This window comes from Tyto alba, unplaced genomic scaffold (assembly GCF_018691265.1).
Source record: "Tyto alba isolate M040663 unplaced genomic scaffold, T.alba_DEE_v4.0 Super-Scaffold_2, whole genome shotgun sequence".
In the NCBI taxonomy this organism is placed as follows: Eukaryota; Metazoa; Chordata; class Aves; order Strigiformes; family Tytonidae; genus Tyto; species Tyto alba.
In genome coordinates, this window is record NW_024881282.1 from 2700049 (window position 1) to 2718435 (window position 18387).

General features: G+C 37.6%; 1 protein-coding gene across 2 annotated transcripts in view; it reads left to right on the forward strand.

Moving 5' to 3' along the window:
- The window catches only part of FCHSD2 (FCH and double SH3 domains 2), a 163049-nt gene that overhangs the window by 107936 nt on the left and 36726 nt on the right, over positions 1–18387 (forward strand). Inside the window, exons 9-11 of one of the 2 annotated variants that reach the window (XM_032990862.2) lie at positions 12263–12385; positions 16455–16550; positions 17577–17648. In XM_032990862.2, coding sequence (XP_032846753.1) covers positions 12263–12385; positions 16455–16550; positions 17577–17648 — 291 coding nt within the window. The remainder of the gene's footprint in view (positions 1–12262; positions 12386–16454; positions 16551–17576; positions 17649–18387) is intronic. The other variant, XM_032990863.2, reaches the window with a different exon arrangement.

Here is an 18387-nt window from a genome sequence, read left to right on the forward strand (position 1 = left end):
GGCTCTCTGCTATACGCAGTGTGGCTCATGGTTAATGGGAGGAACCTGTTCAGTGCAGCTGGTTCATCAGAGCCCTGTCTGGTGCGTGTGCGCTCGCTTCCCCCTTGGCAGCAGCATCAGTGGGAAACATGGAGCAGCACCATTCACTTAGTACCTTTTAAAAATCTTAATGGATTTCAAAAACTTCAGGAAAGTTTAAATGCTTAGGTTCAAGGCCTTTCATCTCACAACATTATGAGAGCTGAAAATGATCTAAAGATACTGGAAGAAAATTCATTTGAAAGAATCTTGAGAATATCCTGATTTTTATGTGCCTAAATTTACTTGGAGAAGCTACTTATGACTGAAGTATAAAACCAGGTATGTGGAGATAGATAGAAATCAGGTTTCTGGTTCAAGCTAAAGAATATTCAAAATAAAATTTTTAGACTGCTCCTATTAAGCATATTGTTCAGTGTTTTATATCAGACCTTAGATATAATGATTTAATTTAATAGATGAGAAATCAATTTAATAAAAGAGAGATTTTAAAAGATACAGAGTTTGAAGAAAAAGGTGGATAAAAAGAAGATGGCAAATCTGAGTGAGAAGCATTTTTTTTCTAAGTAAAAAGAAATATTTGTGACTATGTGTATACCCAAATAATTTAACAGGTTTTAATAGTTGATCCACTTCTGTCATGCTTTGCTCTTCTCAGTGGGTGTTCATTCAGTTGGATTATTATATTGTATTTTTACGGTACACATATGTGATTTCAGGTATGAATGTCTCTATTTAAATTCTGTGTACTGATGTTCACGTTTAGCATTGACCCTGCTACCTAGTTGGGTCCAGCAGCTCCATTTAAAAGGGGGTATCAGAGACAGTGTTCACTGAATTAACTTGAGTGAAAGTCTCAGTTTATTTAATAGCAAAGACTGAGTATTAAACATAGCCTTGTATGAAAGAAATCCCAAACCTACCAGATTCCTGGGACATCTCTTCCTATGTGATTTAAACAGTGCTTGCTCTCTTCTGACCATATAATGTTGCTAGGACATCTGAGCAGTATTTTTATGAAATTAAGTAGTTTCTAAAAGGTTTGAGCGTTAATCATACAGTGTGCAGTACTGTTGAAATAAGTTTGAAAAGAAGCTTACTTTAATGCAATTATGTTCATCATATGATGATGTTATGAGAGCAAGATCTATTTAGGTGTTTCCAATCAGGCCACACTTAAGAAGTGATTTAATTAAGAGATAGTTTAACAACACCAGATCCCATTTTGCTCACTTTTCTGTTGATTTTTGTTACCCATCACTGTTGCGTATCAAGTACTAGAAGCTTATAAAATACTGTCAGCTTCTGGAGACAATGGTGCAACCAATGAACCTATCAGTATTTGTTTAGGAATACTGCCCATAATGGCTTTTTTTTTGTGCCAGGCTTTGTGTTAGGGGTGGGGGGAATATCTTTAAAAGGGAGAAACCTTTCACAATATTTTTAATATAGACTTCAGACTAAAATTATCTTTCTCCTCACCCACTGGTGCTTATAAGGAGTGCATGCATAAATTGTTAGCATGATTCCCCTGGGAACAAATGAGACTGGACTACTAAAAGTAATAAAGCATAATCGGCACGTGGAATTCCCAAGCGATATTTGGGAAACACAAATTAATCTTGTATGCTGCAATGCAGCTGCTATACCTTTGGCATACCCCTATGTTGTTTTTTCCTTTATTGTTCGAGATAATGTCTTTCATTGTTCTGTGATTCTATAATTATTACAGTAATCACAGTACTGTGACTCTGAGCCATTTTCCTTTTAAGAACATGTTGCTCGTTTGTGTAGATTACAAGAATTCCTAAAAATAGTTACACTTGATTTGGTCCTTACATTTTAATACAACTGGTAAAGAATATTTAGTAAACCCTCAGTAGAGTGCCTTTTCAAGAACATAGAGTTTGCTGTAAGAAATATGCTCTGTCCTGTTTAATTAGTTGACATTTTAATACAAAATTTTAAAAATACATTTTAATTTGAGTTGGAAAATATCCTCATTATCCTGAAAAGACCCTTTGTGTTGTGGATTAGACAGTGCAACATTACATTTGTAGGACCACATCGAACTGCAGTTTATGTCTGTTTGGCATGATAAGAATCTGAAATGTTCAGTGATAGATTAAATTTATTGAAGTTTTAAATATTGCAGTATTGCCATCACTAAATGTATTCTGTGAGCATCTTTTGAAAAGCCTGTTCACTGAACAGTTTGTTGGAAGTGACAGGTAACTTTAAACCCATGTACTGAAAAAAACACATATGGAAGTGATAAATCTAAATAGCAGTTGGGAACAACAGCCTGTGTTGGAGCAGAAAAGGTTTTGTTCAACAGATTTATTTGAAGAAGTAAATGAAAAGCTTACTGGACAAAAAGTTAACTGCTTTTAAAATGATAATACACAGATTGAACCAACTGAACAAAAGCTAAAACCAGCAATGGCAGAATAGACACTTAAAGAAACTGGAAGGGTGCAAAGGAGAAAATAAATGCTCATGAGGAATGCATATGATCCATGTCTGATTTTTTTTTTTTTTTTTACACTTTTTTATTCATTTTATCTGCCAAGGGAGTATTTTTAACTATTAAGAAACATGGGGTTTGGTATGAAATTAATTTTCACATGCACATTTATATCAATTTAAGGTTTCTATTCCTCAGACCATACTCCTGTAAAACATAGAAGATTCTGAGACTTATGCAGAAGAGCTAATGTGGCTGAGTCAAGGATGTTTCATCTGTAGTATGAAGGCTTATATGGAGACTTACTGGTACATCCACACCTTAGACACAGTGGAAGTCTGTAGTAGGGAAAAATTTCAGGAGGTTTCTTGGAGATGGGTCGGTGTTTGTGTGTGATTAAATCCTGTAGGAGCTAAGGATCATCGTGGTTCTAGCCCATTCTCCTTGCAAAGTACATTTCTTTAACCCACCTTTCAAATTATGTAAATATATGTATTTTTTAAAAAAACTGATGAACAAAATAATTACTTGTTGGGTCCCTTTCCCTACTGAAGAAAAAAATAAGAAAGCCAGCTGCAATTTTTAGACATACCACATACTGCACTGCTGTTCATCAGTTATGATGAAGATGTGGTCAGCATAAGAATCCTTGAATAGCAGAAATCAGTGGCAAAATGCTGAACAATTTAAATATACATTTTTTCACATGAATGAAGCCAAATATTGTTGGCAGGAGCAGTAGAAAGCACTCTTCAGATATGAAGGTAACGTGACAGTGACAGTCTGTCACAAAGCTGCCTTCAGTGTTGGATTCAAGCCAGAATTTTTTTTTTTTTTCCAAGAATGAGGAAGCACAAAAGCAAAGAAGATTGCACCAGTGCAATTTGCTGCAAATTAGTCATGTCAGAAGGATCCCCTTGGGATTTATTCCAGTGCTCTGAAAGATAAAGCAAAACAGGTCCAAGAAGTCTTTGGAGATGATACTTTTGGGAAAAGTAGGTACATTTCTAGATTAGAAAGAATCTGTTTTCATCTTTAAGGTTCTTTTTAAGCCTTATACAGTAGAATTTGAAGATCTGATTTTTCCGTTCTTATGGCCATCTTACATCAGGCTATTCCCACTGATTTAGGCAGAATTATTCTTGGACCCTGCAGTGTAAATTTAATGCTATTTTCATCAGGTAACTCACGGCTGTCTGCCTTGTGGGGCAAAGAACTATAAAGCAGATTTCCTTCTGTGCCTGTGTTCACCTACCAGACCCTCATCATTGAATATGACAACTACAGGGCACTACCTTAAGATCTGTGGAGGCAAATCTCAGAAGAGTACTTAATATTATCATTAATTTTGCTTATACTTGCTTTAAAGGGACTTTTTCTCTGGATTGGAGGAGGGTGGTGGGCATCTGTTGGTAGCCATTCCATGTTTTTCTGCACTCGGAGTAGACTTTAGTGTGCCAGCAACAAAGGTTTTGTCATGAAAAACAATGATCCTGCCTAAATTGTAAAGGAACAAAATGATGTGCAGAACAATCATCAAGTGACTAATGAGACCAGACAAAGAACTTGCAAACAAGCCCAAAACTATTGACACTAAAAAATACAAAGCTCTGGGGTAAGGGAAAGTGCAAAGTGTGTTTATGAGCTCGGAGCTGAAAGGCAAGCAAACAGAAGTCAGGGCACTTGTCTTCTACTTGTTGATTGTTCCCATGTTTGCCAGGATGAAAGCTCCTTCTCTAGTTTGGAGGAAAAGAGTAGGAAACTAAGGTAGCTTCTGCAACCTTGGTTGATTAAAATAGGCTGCAAAATGTATAAAGTGTCTTTCTCATCATATTCTCTTCCTACCTTTTGGTCTGCTTTTTTGATTTCCACTCGTTCCCAGATTTTTTAATAATTTCTCTGCTCATGAGCAGTATGGATATGTCCCAGGAATAGCTTTTGCTTCCTTGTATGCAGCTGGCTGTTTAAGAATGTACTTCTGAAGAACATGCAGTCATGCAGGATGTTGATTTAAGAAACAGGAAATAAAAGAGACAAGAAGCTGGTGAGCTTGGCTGCAACGGTACAGCAAGCCAGTTATAAAAACTCCTTAAAATTATTTTCTATGAAGCTGCAAGGAAGAGCAGAAGCTGGAGAGGTGGCAGACGATCTTTCTGTAAGGACTCTTGAATTATTGGGCCAAAACCTTCTTCATTTCAAGGAGATACAGTTTGGTGGCTGGGGGTAGGTAGAAGAGTTTGCTCTGAGTGCAGTAAGGGCAAGCAAAATAAATATGTCTGCAATTTATTATCCTTTTGATTTGTTTTGGCTGGTACTTTGTGTCTGACAATGCTCAACATTCAAAGAAACTACATGCTGCAGGAGTTGAGGACAACTTAGGTTTCCAGGACACTTAGCTGTTCACCTGTGCTTCAGGGTTGGTATCTACTGAAATCAGAGTATAGCTGAAGGTGACATGTTACAGAGAAAGCAATCAAAAGCAGTTTTAATTGGGAAAGGCAAGTAGAAGTAGAGTGGTTTTGCTGCAGTGTTTAATTTTTACAGAGTGTTGAAGGGACCAGCAGGAGCAGATGGACAGTATTCTGCGCAGGAATGCACACGTTGGGTAAGGAACAAATGCTGGTGTGACTCAGTCATGATTTAGAAAACTTTTTTCCCCTCTTTTTTCCCCTTTTTTCACATCCCAGGTAGCTGCATAGCAGCAGTCATTGAAGAAAAACTGAGAGTTTCAGTCCAATTCGCCTTTTTACACCTGCCTCCCTGGGACTGGTCCCAGCTCTCATAGCTCCACATTTTGAGTACCAGCTGCCTGCCCCAAATTAAATAGAGGCCTTCATCGCTCTGCCCAGATGTATCTTCTTTAGGATAGCTGTTTCCCTTTTGTGGGACCCCACTAAATTCCAGATGTCCGCAGGCAGAACTAGCTGGTGTTACTTCACTGAGAGTGAGTTGGAGCTGGACCTCACTATGAAGGAGGCTTATCACTACAGCAGATTTGGATGTGCAAGGTTATCCTGGGATATGGAGAATTTTATGGTCTTAGCTTAGCACTATTTTGCACCGGATGCAAACTGGGGGGCTGTGCTACTGCGTAACTTGAAATTATGATTCTAGAGCTAAGCTTAGATGGTCCTTTCTCCTTGCAGGCTGAGGAAATTCAGTACCAACTTTTTGATCCAGCAAAGAGGGTGGGTTTTTGTCATTAGCTTTTCTTTCCGTTTTTCTCTTCTTGCACATACACTTTAGCAGAAAAATAGGATTTTTATCAAATGCTGAACCTATAAAGGGCAAGCTAGGCAGCAGGCTTCCCGTCATTTCTAAGTCAGACTTCAGACTTCAATATCATGATTGGTGCAGACGCCGTGCAGTTGTTCCTACAGAATTGCAATGACTGAGAAGTGCAGAAGCTCACATTGGCTTTATGTCAGCTAATGCCCGGTTGCTGCAGGCACGCTGTTCAGGGACACTTCTATTGCTTTGATCCTTGGGTTTGTTGGTAATTTATATATATAAGTCGTGTGTTGTTGGCAAATACAGACCTGAGGTACTTTTATGTTAGGATGTCTTGATGGAGAAGGGTGTTTCCGCAGTGACAAATACTGCAATGGTGGAAGAATTTAAAAAGAAAAAGACTTAAAGCAGGCTCCTCTTCTATTTTGGGAGAAATTGATGCCTAAGAATAAATTACTACTGAGAATCGGCATTTTTAAAGGAAAATGACTGTGGAATGTAACTGTTAGCTGAAAAGGATGGGTTTTCCTGACCTTCCTTCCTTTCTCTCCCAATGTCCTTGGGGAATGCTGTTACCTACCACTGATCCGAGTACTGCTGAGTTCAGCAAAGCCAGCTGATTCAAACTGTTGACTTTATTACTTCCGAGTTTTAGACGAGTCCTTAAAATACTCTATCTTTCACTGTCAAATAATATGAGATCCGTTGCTATGCTTGAAATAAAACACATACAAACTACTTCTGTTCCTAACCTCTCACAGACCCAGAAGGATGTTTAAGCTAATGTCTTAATAGTAATAATTCCTGTTACCAGTTTAGCTATTATTGTACATACCTCTACCTTTCTTATTTTATGTTCCATTTTATATTCTGTGGTATTTACATATAAAAATTAAAACAGTTGGAGTCTCATTTACTGAAATCATTCAACTGAAAATTCCCAGACACTACCATCCATGAGATTGCACTGTTTATTCAATGGATTATAGGCATAAGTTTTAAACACAAACACTCAGAAAACTTCACTCAGTGTGCTTGTTATGTAATTTCTATTGCTTGGGGGTTTTTTTAGTGTTAAGTAAGAAAAAGTTTAGAGTAGTGTCCAGATCATACGGATGAAAAATAGAGTCCTTGTGCTTAACAGGTTACAGGTTGTTTTCAAAACAAAACAGATCAGGGATAGATACAACAGGGTTTCTAATGCAAATGACAATAGGGTGGTATAAGAATTTAATTTCAGTTTTTAATAGGCTACCTAAAATAGATAGAAGGCTTCATCTGTGATACGGATCTCTCTTTTTATTTGGGGGTTTTGCTCTGATTACTAAACAGGAAAATATGTTACATTACCGTGATGCAATACCATTGACTTGGTAGAAGAGTTATCACTGCACGAACACAATGATTTTTGTTCAGTTCATTTAAATCTTTTCCTTATCTTTTCATTTTCAGACTGTAGTCCGGGTGGGGTAGGGTCGGTTTTAATTTTGTTTTATTACCTCCACCCATTTAAGGAAATTCTTTGCCTTCAACATCAGCTATATTGTTTCCGTCAAAGTGGTGGCAGCTTACAAAGCATTTGTCAAGGTTTTTAATGCTCAGCATAGGCAGAATTAGCGCAGGTAAACTGTTGAGTTGCATCAACTCACAAAAGGATGGATGTTTACAAATGAAAACTTAATTTGGTCCATGATGGCTGTCTTAGTGAAAGAGCGGGGATCCAGTGAGGGTTAGGGAGTTCAAAAATATAAATGCACATGTTTGAAAATACAAATTATTTCTAGGCAGTGATGATTCAGATGGAGACTAGTGTGTAGATCAGTCAGTGAAAACCTACGTGGCTTTACAAGTGTGGTTTTAATTGTACTTTTTTAACTTAGTACTGTAAGGTCCAGGATTTGGTTTCTGGTGGATTCAGATCACTAAATGAGAAGTTTCATTTGAACATCTGAGTTTAAACTGTAAAAATATTATGCAGAGCTTCAGCACACCTTAGCAGTTTCTGTGCAAAACAAACATGAATAGAATAACGCGAATATTTCAGAAACAAATGAGTTAAAATGGAAGACTCACCGTGGTGGCTTTGCATGATTCTGGTCTGTATTATGCATAGGTCAAACATTTTCCCTTTTTTCTTTGGGATTTGAGAAGGAATGAGTCTTTTAAAGTACAAAATATGTAGCAGTTCTTCATCTTCTCCCAGAAATTGAAATGGTAATTTTTAAATGGAGTGTGACTGAGATCTGTAAGTGTTCTAGTGAAGAGATCTTGAAGTAATTTACATGAACGAACATGAAATGTTCAACACAGCCTTTTCTACATTGTGCATGATCATCTTCAATGAAGAAGGTCACAAAGGCAACCAAATGTACTAACAATATCTAAAATAGGTTTTTTTACATCTTTGCTTTTGAGGAAATTTTTATAGAATGTAGAATGATTAAAGCCAATGCATCCAAGTTCCTAAAATGTTTAATATAATATCTTGAATTAAAAAGAAAAACCTCCTGAAAATGATGATCTGAACTGGGACTGAAATTTTCTTCCTAGAAAAACTAAGTTATGTTCTACTTGAAACTTTATGTCAAAATCAGAAAAATGTTCTCGTCCCACGTGTTGTGTCGTTCCCCCCCCCCCCCAATATGTCATTTTATTGATTTCAGTTAATGTATAGGATTTCTTACAAAAATACACTTTAATTTAGCTGTGCATCCATTGCTTTTGTTAACAATTTCAGTTTTTCTCAGTCCTAATTTCAGCCATTATCTTCTAAAGCTTGGACTCAGGTGGGGAAGTAGTTTTACACCTTCAGTAGGACAATTACGCTGTAAAGAAAATAGTTCTTAAAAAACATTGACTTCTTTCTATCCTTGGAAATTGTAATTCTGCAGTACTTAATTTCATATTATCTGAGTTCTGATGCCAGATTTGTTTTTAAAAAAATCTTCATTTCCTTCTGAGGATGAAAAAAAGACAGGTTTTTTAGTCTGATTGTAATACAGTAAGTGATTTAGTAATCTTTTGAGATTCAGAGAGAGAACAAAAGCCATTGTAGTGGAATAATGTGTGTTGGGTTTTTTGAATTTTTTTAAGTTTCCCCTTCCAGTTGTGTGATCAGAAATTTAAAAAAACCTTTTTATTTCAAACCTGAATTATGATATTCAGTGGTTTGGGTCAGAGTGTTTCTAAATGAGATTCAGATTGTAAAATCCCACATGAACGTTAATTTTTATCGTATAGATCAGCAAGTCAAATCTTTTGTTTTAATATTAACATAGCCAGCTTGATATAATAATTACCATTTTATAGAATGAATAGATACATTATCATTGAAAGCAGTTTGTAACCAACCAGCTCTCTCATCCTGTACCTGATGGGATATCACATTTTCTGTGTCACAATAAGTTTTTTAGCATGTGTTGGAGCTGCACACTCAGCCGTGGGTTTACTTGGCTGACAAATATGCCTGTGTTATATTGCACTGACTTTAATAACTTTAATTCTGGCAGCTCTCATCGGTATTTAAGAACTTTATCATATTGAAACCGCTTTTAATTAATGAAAGGAGAAAGACTGTAATGCAGTTTTCACATGCTGACAGATTTGTATGCTTCGTAATGTTTTGCCACACTTCTCTGATGTCTGTTCTTATATATCTCTATATCACACTGCAGGGGTATTCTGGCACAAAAACCTCAGAGCTGCGGTCATTGCAAAGAGGAGTGGGGAAATAAGATAATATTTATGTATCTTTTTATATTCTTAGAATACAGAATGCAACTGTAGATGAATGAATTCCTAATGCTCAGTAGATAATAGCGGCAGAGAATAAACACGTGTTGAGATGAGCTTCATCTCACCCAGCTTTACGTGACCACCGTGTAGACGTGTATATCTAAGCTAATTGTATGGGCGCTATTTGCGGTCAGTGAAGAGGAATAGGCACTTAGCATGCTGTGTTTCATCTGACCTATTTTAGCCATCTATCTTAGAGGGAGATGAATCACACCACAGAAGCACCAACTTCTCTCCATTAACTCTAAAGAGGACCCGGAGTGACAAACTCCAGCGTAGGTGTCTGCACTGTAGAAGTCTTAAGTTAAATGACATAAACCTCTCCTGCTGGGTTTAACATAAAAAGAACATATGGGCTTGATATGAAGGCAGGGGGAGTGAGCTCTGAATTACTTGTTTATAGCGTACTGGAATGAAAAAATCACAGCTGCTTTGCAAACTGAGCATTTATAATTGCTCTGCCAAGTTTAAACTATTTACATTTATTAGCAGAGTTGCACTCCAGCCCGGTGTTTGATCTGAAAAGCTTTAGGAACAGATACGCTCCATCATAAAAATCTGCAAGTTCCGTTTTGGGGGAGTTTCAGGATTGCCGTTATCATGCAGCAATTCTCTGGAGAGCACAGCCAGCCGGGGCAATTTTATACATCATTTGTATTCTTTGAAAGTGCAAGATAGAGCTGCTGTTGGGCGTGTGTGTATTTGATGTGAAAATAAATGCCCTTGAAACGGGATGGTAGCTTTGACACTCATCTAACTGATACCAGGGGCTCATCCCTTTAGTGTTATAAAAGCACAGGAAGTGTTAAAATCCTCATACTAACCTGGGACTGTGCTTTGGGAACTAAATGTGAAAATCCTCATGCTAACCTGGGACTGTGCTGTGTGAACGAAATGTGCATTTCGAGATGAATTCCAGTAAAGCTGTGCCTACCCTGAGGCAGGCAAGAACTGAAGCTGCGTCTGTGCATCGCTGTAGGTTTTATTACGGATTTGCGGTTGGGAATTTCCTGACATTTTTATCAATTGAACACCCCACCTGTAAGTTCATATTGCTTAATTCTTTTAATAAGAATTGCTTTATTTTTGAATTGCGCTTAACGGAATATTTGGTAGAGCTGACATCACTTGTGTGAGCCAGGAGGAGTTAACCTATAGCTCTTTCCCAGCCCTACGGCGCATCTTCCTTCGCTTACAGAGCCTTCCCGTGGCTGGGGGCCTCAAGTAGCTGCCCTGGCTGCTGACCCCCCGAGACCGGCCTTTGATCCGCGGAGCTGGCAGCACGGCTGAGCGAGCCGGCTGCATTGTGGTGGCTTGAAAGAAATTCCCATGTTTGCTGCTGGTTTGGCATGGCGGCCTTTTTGTTTGTTTTCTGATGGCCGTGGGGTTTTGCCCTAGCGAGTTCGAGGCAGGTTTAATCCCTGAGGTCGAAGGAAAAAAGCAGCCTGTGTTAGGAAGTGCTTTACCCTGGGTAGGTGGAGGATGAAAAAAATAGTATAGTATAAAGTGAATTTGGGTTATAAAATTTTGAGCACAAGAATTCCAGTTATGGAATTTTATTATTTTCCTCAAAGCATCCTTCACTGAGGATGTCAGTATGTTAAGTTTTAATTTCATCGGGTGGTTGCTGTAGCTGTATGCTGGTAGTCAGTGAAACATTTTCTGCAGAAGGAAAATCTCTTCCATTAGTCCCAAGTTCTGAATGATTTCTGTCTGATTTACATGTGTCTGTTAGCCTTGTCTTAAATGTTGGGCTTGATTTTGCTGGGGCAGAAAGTACTTCTTACGGCATATACAATTTCACCTTTCCCCCCACCCCCCTGACTTTTCAAAATGATTTAAATAATCAAATACAATTGCCTATAGAAATGCATTCTTGAATGTGTTGAAATCTGGTGTGTGCTATTTCAATGAATGTACTATTTAAATAGATAACTGTGAAATCTGGTATATTTAAAAACGTATATAATTATTTAAATATATCCAGAGTTGAATATTTAAATGAAATTATCAGTCACTTGCCAGGTTGTACATGTTTAATACAGAACTTGCATTAAACCTACGTGTAACCTAGGCCATGCAATGTGATTTTACGGTTCTGGTCACAACAGGGCTTTTGAGTTTGAACTTTGATGTCATACTCTGATAACTACTAAGTTTGCGATCAGTTGTTGTGGTGTATTTGGTGTTTCTGTGCACAAAAGAGATACGTTGTGCTTAAGTGAAATGGCAGCTATTGATCAGCAGTTTTTAATGAGCAAATAGCCATGTATCTGAGGTGTATGTGTGTGGAGTGGCTTGGCAATGTCATTTGGAGCGCGGTACTGTGATTTGAGTGCTCTGCCTGGTAGAAGCCCCATAACCTTGCAGTTATCGGGTCCCTTTCTTGACATAAACAGTATCTTCCTGAGCATGTTCACCTACCCAAACCTGACCTCACCATTCTGTGCTGGCCGTATTACACAACTGGATGGAAATCATGTCCCACAACGTGATATTGTATACGGTGCTCTGTGGTGCCATCTAATGGAAATAAAGCACGGTCAGTCCTCCCTGTCAAAACCGAGAGATGTCCACCTGTCACTATCCAGGCAGATAATTATAGGTGAATGCCTGTTAAAAAAAAAAAATGTACAGACATCTTGCAAATCTAAACATGAATACTCATAAAGCAACTGGAAAAGTACATGCTGCTTTTCTTAATTTTCTTCAATTCTTTCCCTCATACAGGCTCTTGATGGAAATGTATATGATCACCTTAAGGATTATTTAATGGCATTCAGCAGGACTGAACTAGAGACATGCCAAGCTGTACAAAACACATTCCAGTTTTTACTGGAGACTTCCAGCAGGGTAAGTTTTACTGAATGATCCTTTGTAACTGAATACTTACAGCACATAGAAGTTCCCAGGCTTACGATTTGCTTCCAAAATAATGACAAAACTGAAGGGTTATTATTTTTGGTTACTCTTGAGTGGTATTAAGTTAAAAGAAACTAGACAATTTTCTTGGGGAGAACTTTTCCCATTGCCACCCAAATTGCATTCTCAGGAGTGCATTTACACAGTACAAGATCTTTAGAGAACAGTGATCAAGAGATGTTCAGTTGTACTCACCCTGCATGTTTGGAAGAGAAATTGCAACTGAGAGTTCTGCGCTGTGGAATCTGGAACCACATTAGTCATCCATCACAGTAAAGCCCTGTGAAACTGCTTGGATCGTTTCTTAATAATTGACTGTCAACTTAAAAACCAAATATTACAGTGTTTTCTCCCTTGAATTAAGAATGGCAAATACAGAAAACAGATTAGAGTCCTGTCATAGATGCTTGTTTGCTTTGTCAAGCAGCCAGAATCAGAAATACATGATTGCTTCCAGCATAATTTTGATACTTAAATAATTCATCTGCTGGGCTAAAAAAAAATAATTGCCATTGAGCTCGAATGAGCTGCTTTGGTGCAGTCACAATATTTCTTTATACTTTTACCTTAACCACTCGCACAGTAACAGAGCTTGCTTATGCAGGGACTTACATAGAAAAATCATATTTAACGCATTCCTTATTTACCTGCAAGCATGCTAACTCACACCTTATTAGATATAAAGTGAGTAGATTAAAAATCGGCGTCACGCTAGCTTGTCTTTGGATTTAGTTGGCAGCAGCTGTAAAGATCATGAAAATACCATTTTATCTTCTGTTGGAAAAGGACTTTCAGTCATTTACCTTGGTGTATGTCATTCAGATCAGCTTAAAGTATCTTCCCCCAAAATGCTTTATTTTAATCTTTTAAATAAATATGCTTATATATAATGCCTATATATTCATAATTTATTGGTATTATATGAAAACCTTTGCGTTCAGAATACTTGGAGTGCTGCCTGGCTGGGACTTTCAGCTAACTAAGCTGTCATTTCCAAACAGCTCATTTGCATAGGAATACCTTCATTCTATATTTGTGTGCACAGAGCTTGTGATAGCTTGTGTTAGCAAGCCTCTGTGTGGCCAGAAGCCTCCAGGTCTGGCTTATTTTACACAGTAACAACGTCATGCTATATGTTTGAGGAAAATAGTTCTGTTTCAGCTTTACTAAGTTAGTACAATGCCTGGAGAACGAGCAAAAATGTAAATACAGCTGTCAGGTCTGAACAGGATTTTTACGACTGGCTTGTAGCTCAGCCGCACCAATTTTCTTCTCTCCTTGCAGTTCAAGAATGCAGAGAAGAAAAATTTGTATTACAGTACTACTGAAAACGTGTGTCTTGCTCTGAATTACTAAACACATTAATCAGTGGATTATTCCACAGACATAGGCTTTGCTCATCGTTTCTTCTGAACTTTCAGCGTTCCCCGTTGGTCCGTGTTGCAGGAATCAGTCAGCTCGAAAAGGCGAGGTGAAGCTGGAGTAGAAGCTCTACATCAAAAGCTATGCATGTGTTTTGAAAGTAGTTTGAGTGTTAAACACGTAACAAATTTGTTAGCAATTCAGTCATTTGGAATAAAAACCAGCCTGCCATCAAAGCAAAGATTTTAACTATTTATAGGGGGGTTTTAATACTTCACCTGTTCTTTGTTAGTTTTAAGTACAAGATCACAAGCTTGCCAAGCTACGTTTGGAAAAGACACCTTAGATCATTGGTAGAAATGCTTTCGTTTTTCCATCGGAACTGTATTTCTGTTTACCGGATGGAATTCAATTATATTTGCTTTAGAATGAGACAAGTTGCTTCCCAGAAGTGCCTGCTCACCTCTTGGATGTCGGAGAGCCGGCCGTGGCTGCTTCGGGTGGGCAGGGCTGGGTTGTACTCAGCTGCTGGGGAGGTTGGCAGTCACCTAATGCTCAAACATCTCAAATCCAAGTTTTCCATATAAAATGTTTTTCCACAGTTTATCGTAGCATCATTTGCTGCAGCTTTGGAGGTTTTATTACTGCTAGGTTGGGGTGACCCGTGTCATTCCTCTGGCACATCCAGGAAATATTACCCTCTGACACTGAGCATATGAAAATACAATTTAACTTCCTTTTCACTTGAGCAGTCTTTTTCAAGACTTGTACTTTTTGAGCTTCTCTCTTGGAAAAAATCTGATTTTCTTTGGAACATTTTCTGAAATTCCATTTGCTGTTTTGAATAACATTTCTGTGATGTTTCTGGTAGGAAGCTTCACCAACCTAGGGCAACTAATTTCATTTCTGCTCATCTCTGACTAAGCCTTATGCATGGTATATATTTAACATTTGATTTCAAGTCTATTTTAACATGCCAGTTGACACTGACTTCGTGAAGAAACTGTCTAAGAATGTTGATTTAATAACTGAATAACAGGAAGTCTATTTGGAAAAGTTGCTGCTTAATCCTAAGAATGCTAGGTTTCTTAGAAGTCTTTTTATTTTATTTCTAACAATTGTCAAATATATTGTGCAGAATGCTCCGGGGTATTAATTTGATGGACTTGCACACTCTGCCAAGTCTCACATTATGACAACAGTTGTTCTCCTTTATACCTAAGTATTGTTGCTTTGAGGGAAGATCCCTTGTGAATGCTGTTATAAAGATGGTTTTTCTTTGAAGAACTGAGTTGCTTTTGAGTTAGAGGTCTACAGTGAAATCTTATTGCATTAAAATAACTGTATAGGTTTTCACGTCCTCAGTAACTTTTTTTTATTTGTAGTTGGTTTAAAGTAGTTACGTATATTTGACATGGCACAGAGCTGTGTGCTGCTGTCAGCGTTCACATGTATCTAAAGAACTGTGTGGAGCTGTTGAACATAAATGATCTCCATGCCATGGTCAGTGCTGAGCATCATCGGAAGCTGCAGATGATTCCTCCTTTAGTATTTTCTGAATTTCTATTTATGGGAATTCCTAATACAGACTCCCTGTATGCCTTCTCTGTATGTTTTCTATGCATTTGAATGTGTTTACGTTCAGCTGCTCAAATTGGTGCACTAATCATGTACTTTACTGCTTTAAATGAGTGCATTATTATTGGCCCTGGAGGACTATTTACTTTCTTTAACTGAAGATTAATTTTTTACAGTTCAGTATTTCAGTAACACAAGCATCAACATTTTGATGCATTAGAGAACATGTATTTACCATTGTACATACAATGTAATCAGAATTCTCAGTCATATACAATGCTGCTGCTATTTCTGGATAAATACCATCTTTATTATACACTTCTGTACATTTAAACCCTCAGTTTGGTAGTAGATTTTTGTAATTTCATGCTGCTATTTATGCATTTTCATCACTTGAAGCAATGAATACTCTCTAGAGTTCTTCAACCAGTGATAGCATTTTTTCATACTGCAATCACTGAGTTGTTCTTTGTAAATATGTGTAAATTGTGACTTAAGAGATTTGTCTAGGGATATATGTCATGCTATCTGAAATGTATCATTAAACACATTAAGTAGCTGAAGTAGTTTTGGTTTAGCAAAATGCAAGCTTTGAGAGTTTTCTTTGAAAACAATTTAATAACAAGAGATGAATTTTGTGACTGATTTTGTCTGCATTATTCCAAATAGTCTTTTCAGCTCCTGCAACTAATAATTTGTGTAAAAATAAGACATTTCATCTTAAGAAAGAACTGTGCACAAGAGAAAAATACTTATGGTGACACCACATACTATATACTCGATAGTTGGCGCTTTTTTACCCATTTTGCCTCAGTGGTATTTTTCGTAGGTTAATGGCAGTTATATTTTAGGTCTCTGTCATCCAGTGTGTGTCCTGCCAGTCACTTCTGAGTAACTGAGGGTGGAACTACCCAGAATCAGGTCTTATATTTCCTTTTGTTGCATTCAAGGTTCTGCTGCAGATTTGATCTCTTTTTAAAACACTGGCCTAATGTGACTATATAGCATATTTTTAAGTTTACAAAATACCCAGTCTAAATGGCATTTCTTATTTTCTCAGGTGGTGCGGGATTACAATCTACAGCTGTTTTTACAGGAGAACTCTGTGTTTCACAAACCTCAGCCTTTCCAGTTCCAACCAAGTGACAGTGACACTGTAAGAACCCCTCTGAATTCCTTGATTCATTTGTTCTTGCTCTATTTTTAAGAATATTGCTATAAATGGGTAAGAGAATAGTGCTCACTGGTATCCCAGACTGGTTTAACCTCACGCTATATTTTTGGAAAAGAAAGGGATAGCGGCCTGATTGCACCAGCTCTGCTTGCAGTAGGTGGGATATCATAACAAAAGCATCACACAGGCTCAGCATCATCCACAGAAGAGCAGAATCTGGTTTTGCTTCCAGATTGTGACTAGCAGTCCTGTGTTTCTCTGCTTTCAGTGTAATTCTTACTGCATTTTGTTAGCTTTTTCTCATGCTGTTGAGCTTCTCGTAATGCTCACTAATACTGGGTTATAACATGTGTGGTGCTATGCCAAATAAAGTGTCCATATACCTCCTAATTACTCAAGGAATGCCTGTAGATACATACAATAATCTACTGGTTTTGAAAGAATACTGTTAAAACATTGCATTCCAGAATAATTTCAGAAAATATTATTTTGGTTATGTGTTGCTTCCATAGCAATCATTAATGATATTTCAATTGAGTAAATCATAGTATGTAAATACATTTCGAAACAGCACTGTAATAGCAGTGGATTGTTGATGTTCCACTGACGTTATTAGTGTTACTTTAAGAAATAACCGTTTAAATTAAGTCTAGATCTTTAAAAAAGTTAACCGTGTGCAGCTTTTTATTACTTGAATTCATTAGTAAACTGATTTGGACAGAAATGGCTTGATCTCCAGTTCAGGTGATTAAATTCAAGAACCCTGTTAATAGACACATAAGAGTGATTTTTCCAGACACACTAACATCTATAACAGTTTCCTTTGTCTTTCCATTTTAACAAACTGTGATTTTTGTTTTTTCTTCCAGCTCCTTTTGTTCAGAGTCAGTTATTTCCATCAAGTTTTAGGTTGTTCTTAATACAGTGAGAAGAATCTAACTGTCCTTGCCCTGCCTTTCTAACCTTTGTTGCTGTGTGTTTTCATCCTTGTGCAATCCCTGCATCCAGAGTTTCAATGCAGTTCAGCTGGTGGATATTGAGCCCTCACCTGTCAGTGCTATGAGAATGACTATAGCAGAGGTATATAGTAGTGTCCTTATCGCTGTGCATGAGGCTCGGGATGCTGAATTTACACTCATTCAGAGGTGGCAACAGAATGCATAACATAGATACAAAATGAAAAAAAAAAGGCAAGAAAAACTTTTTCCACAGCGAGACTTAAGTTAAAGAAGGAAAAAGCAATTTAACTGTTATTTGTGGGGATCAGCTTCACACTTATCTTTTGCACTTGCACCGCATTTGTAATTGATATTCTAATCTTTTGGGGCCATGAATTAAAATTTCACAGCTCAAGATAGTGATGTGTGTAATTGGTTACTTCTCTAATGTGGATGGGGAAGCTTGTATAACAACTGGAGGCTATTAGTATGCACTGGTGAAATGCAGTCCTATTACTAATTTAATTTTGTTCTTTTTCCAGAGGGCTATCCCCATGTAAAATGGAACTGTAATTCACTCTTATTAAACTCTTCAACATTAAAAATTACATGATGCTTTGACATGGCACGTGTGTGGTCTGACGGCGTACATGTGCGCTGCTTGTACTGCTCAACTTCAGGAGCTTTTTAGAGGCAACAAATGGGTTGTTCATGTCTAAAGCTGTCTCAGTACCTCAGCTGCAGTGACTTCTTTACTTGTCTAACCCACTTGGGCTGTAGAATTACTGCATTTCTTCACTGCACTGTCTTTTTTTGAGCTTCTAGCTGCTTATGTTGTAAGCAGTTGTCACAAAAATAAATAAAATTATGCAGGCTTCTTT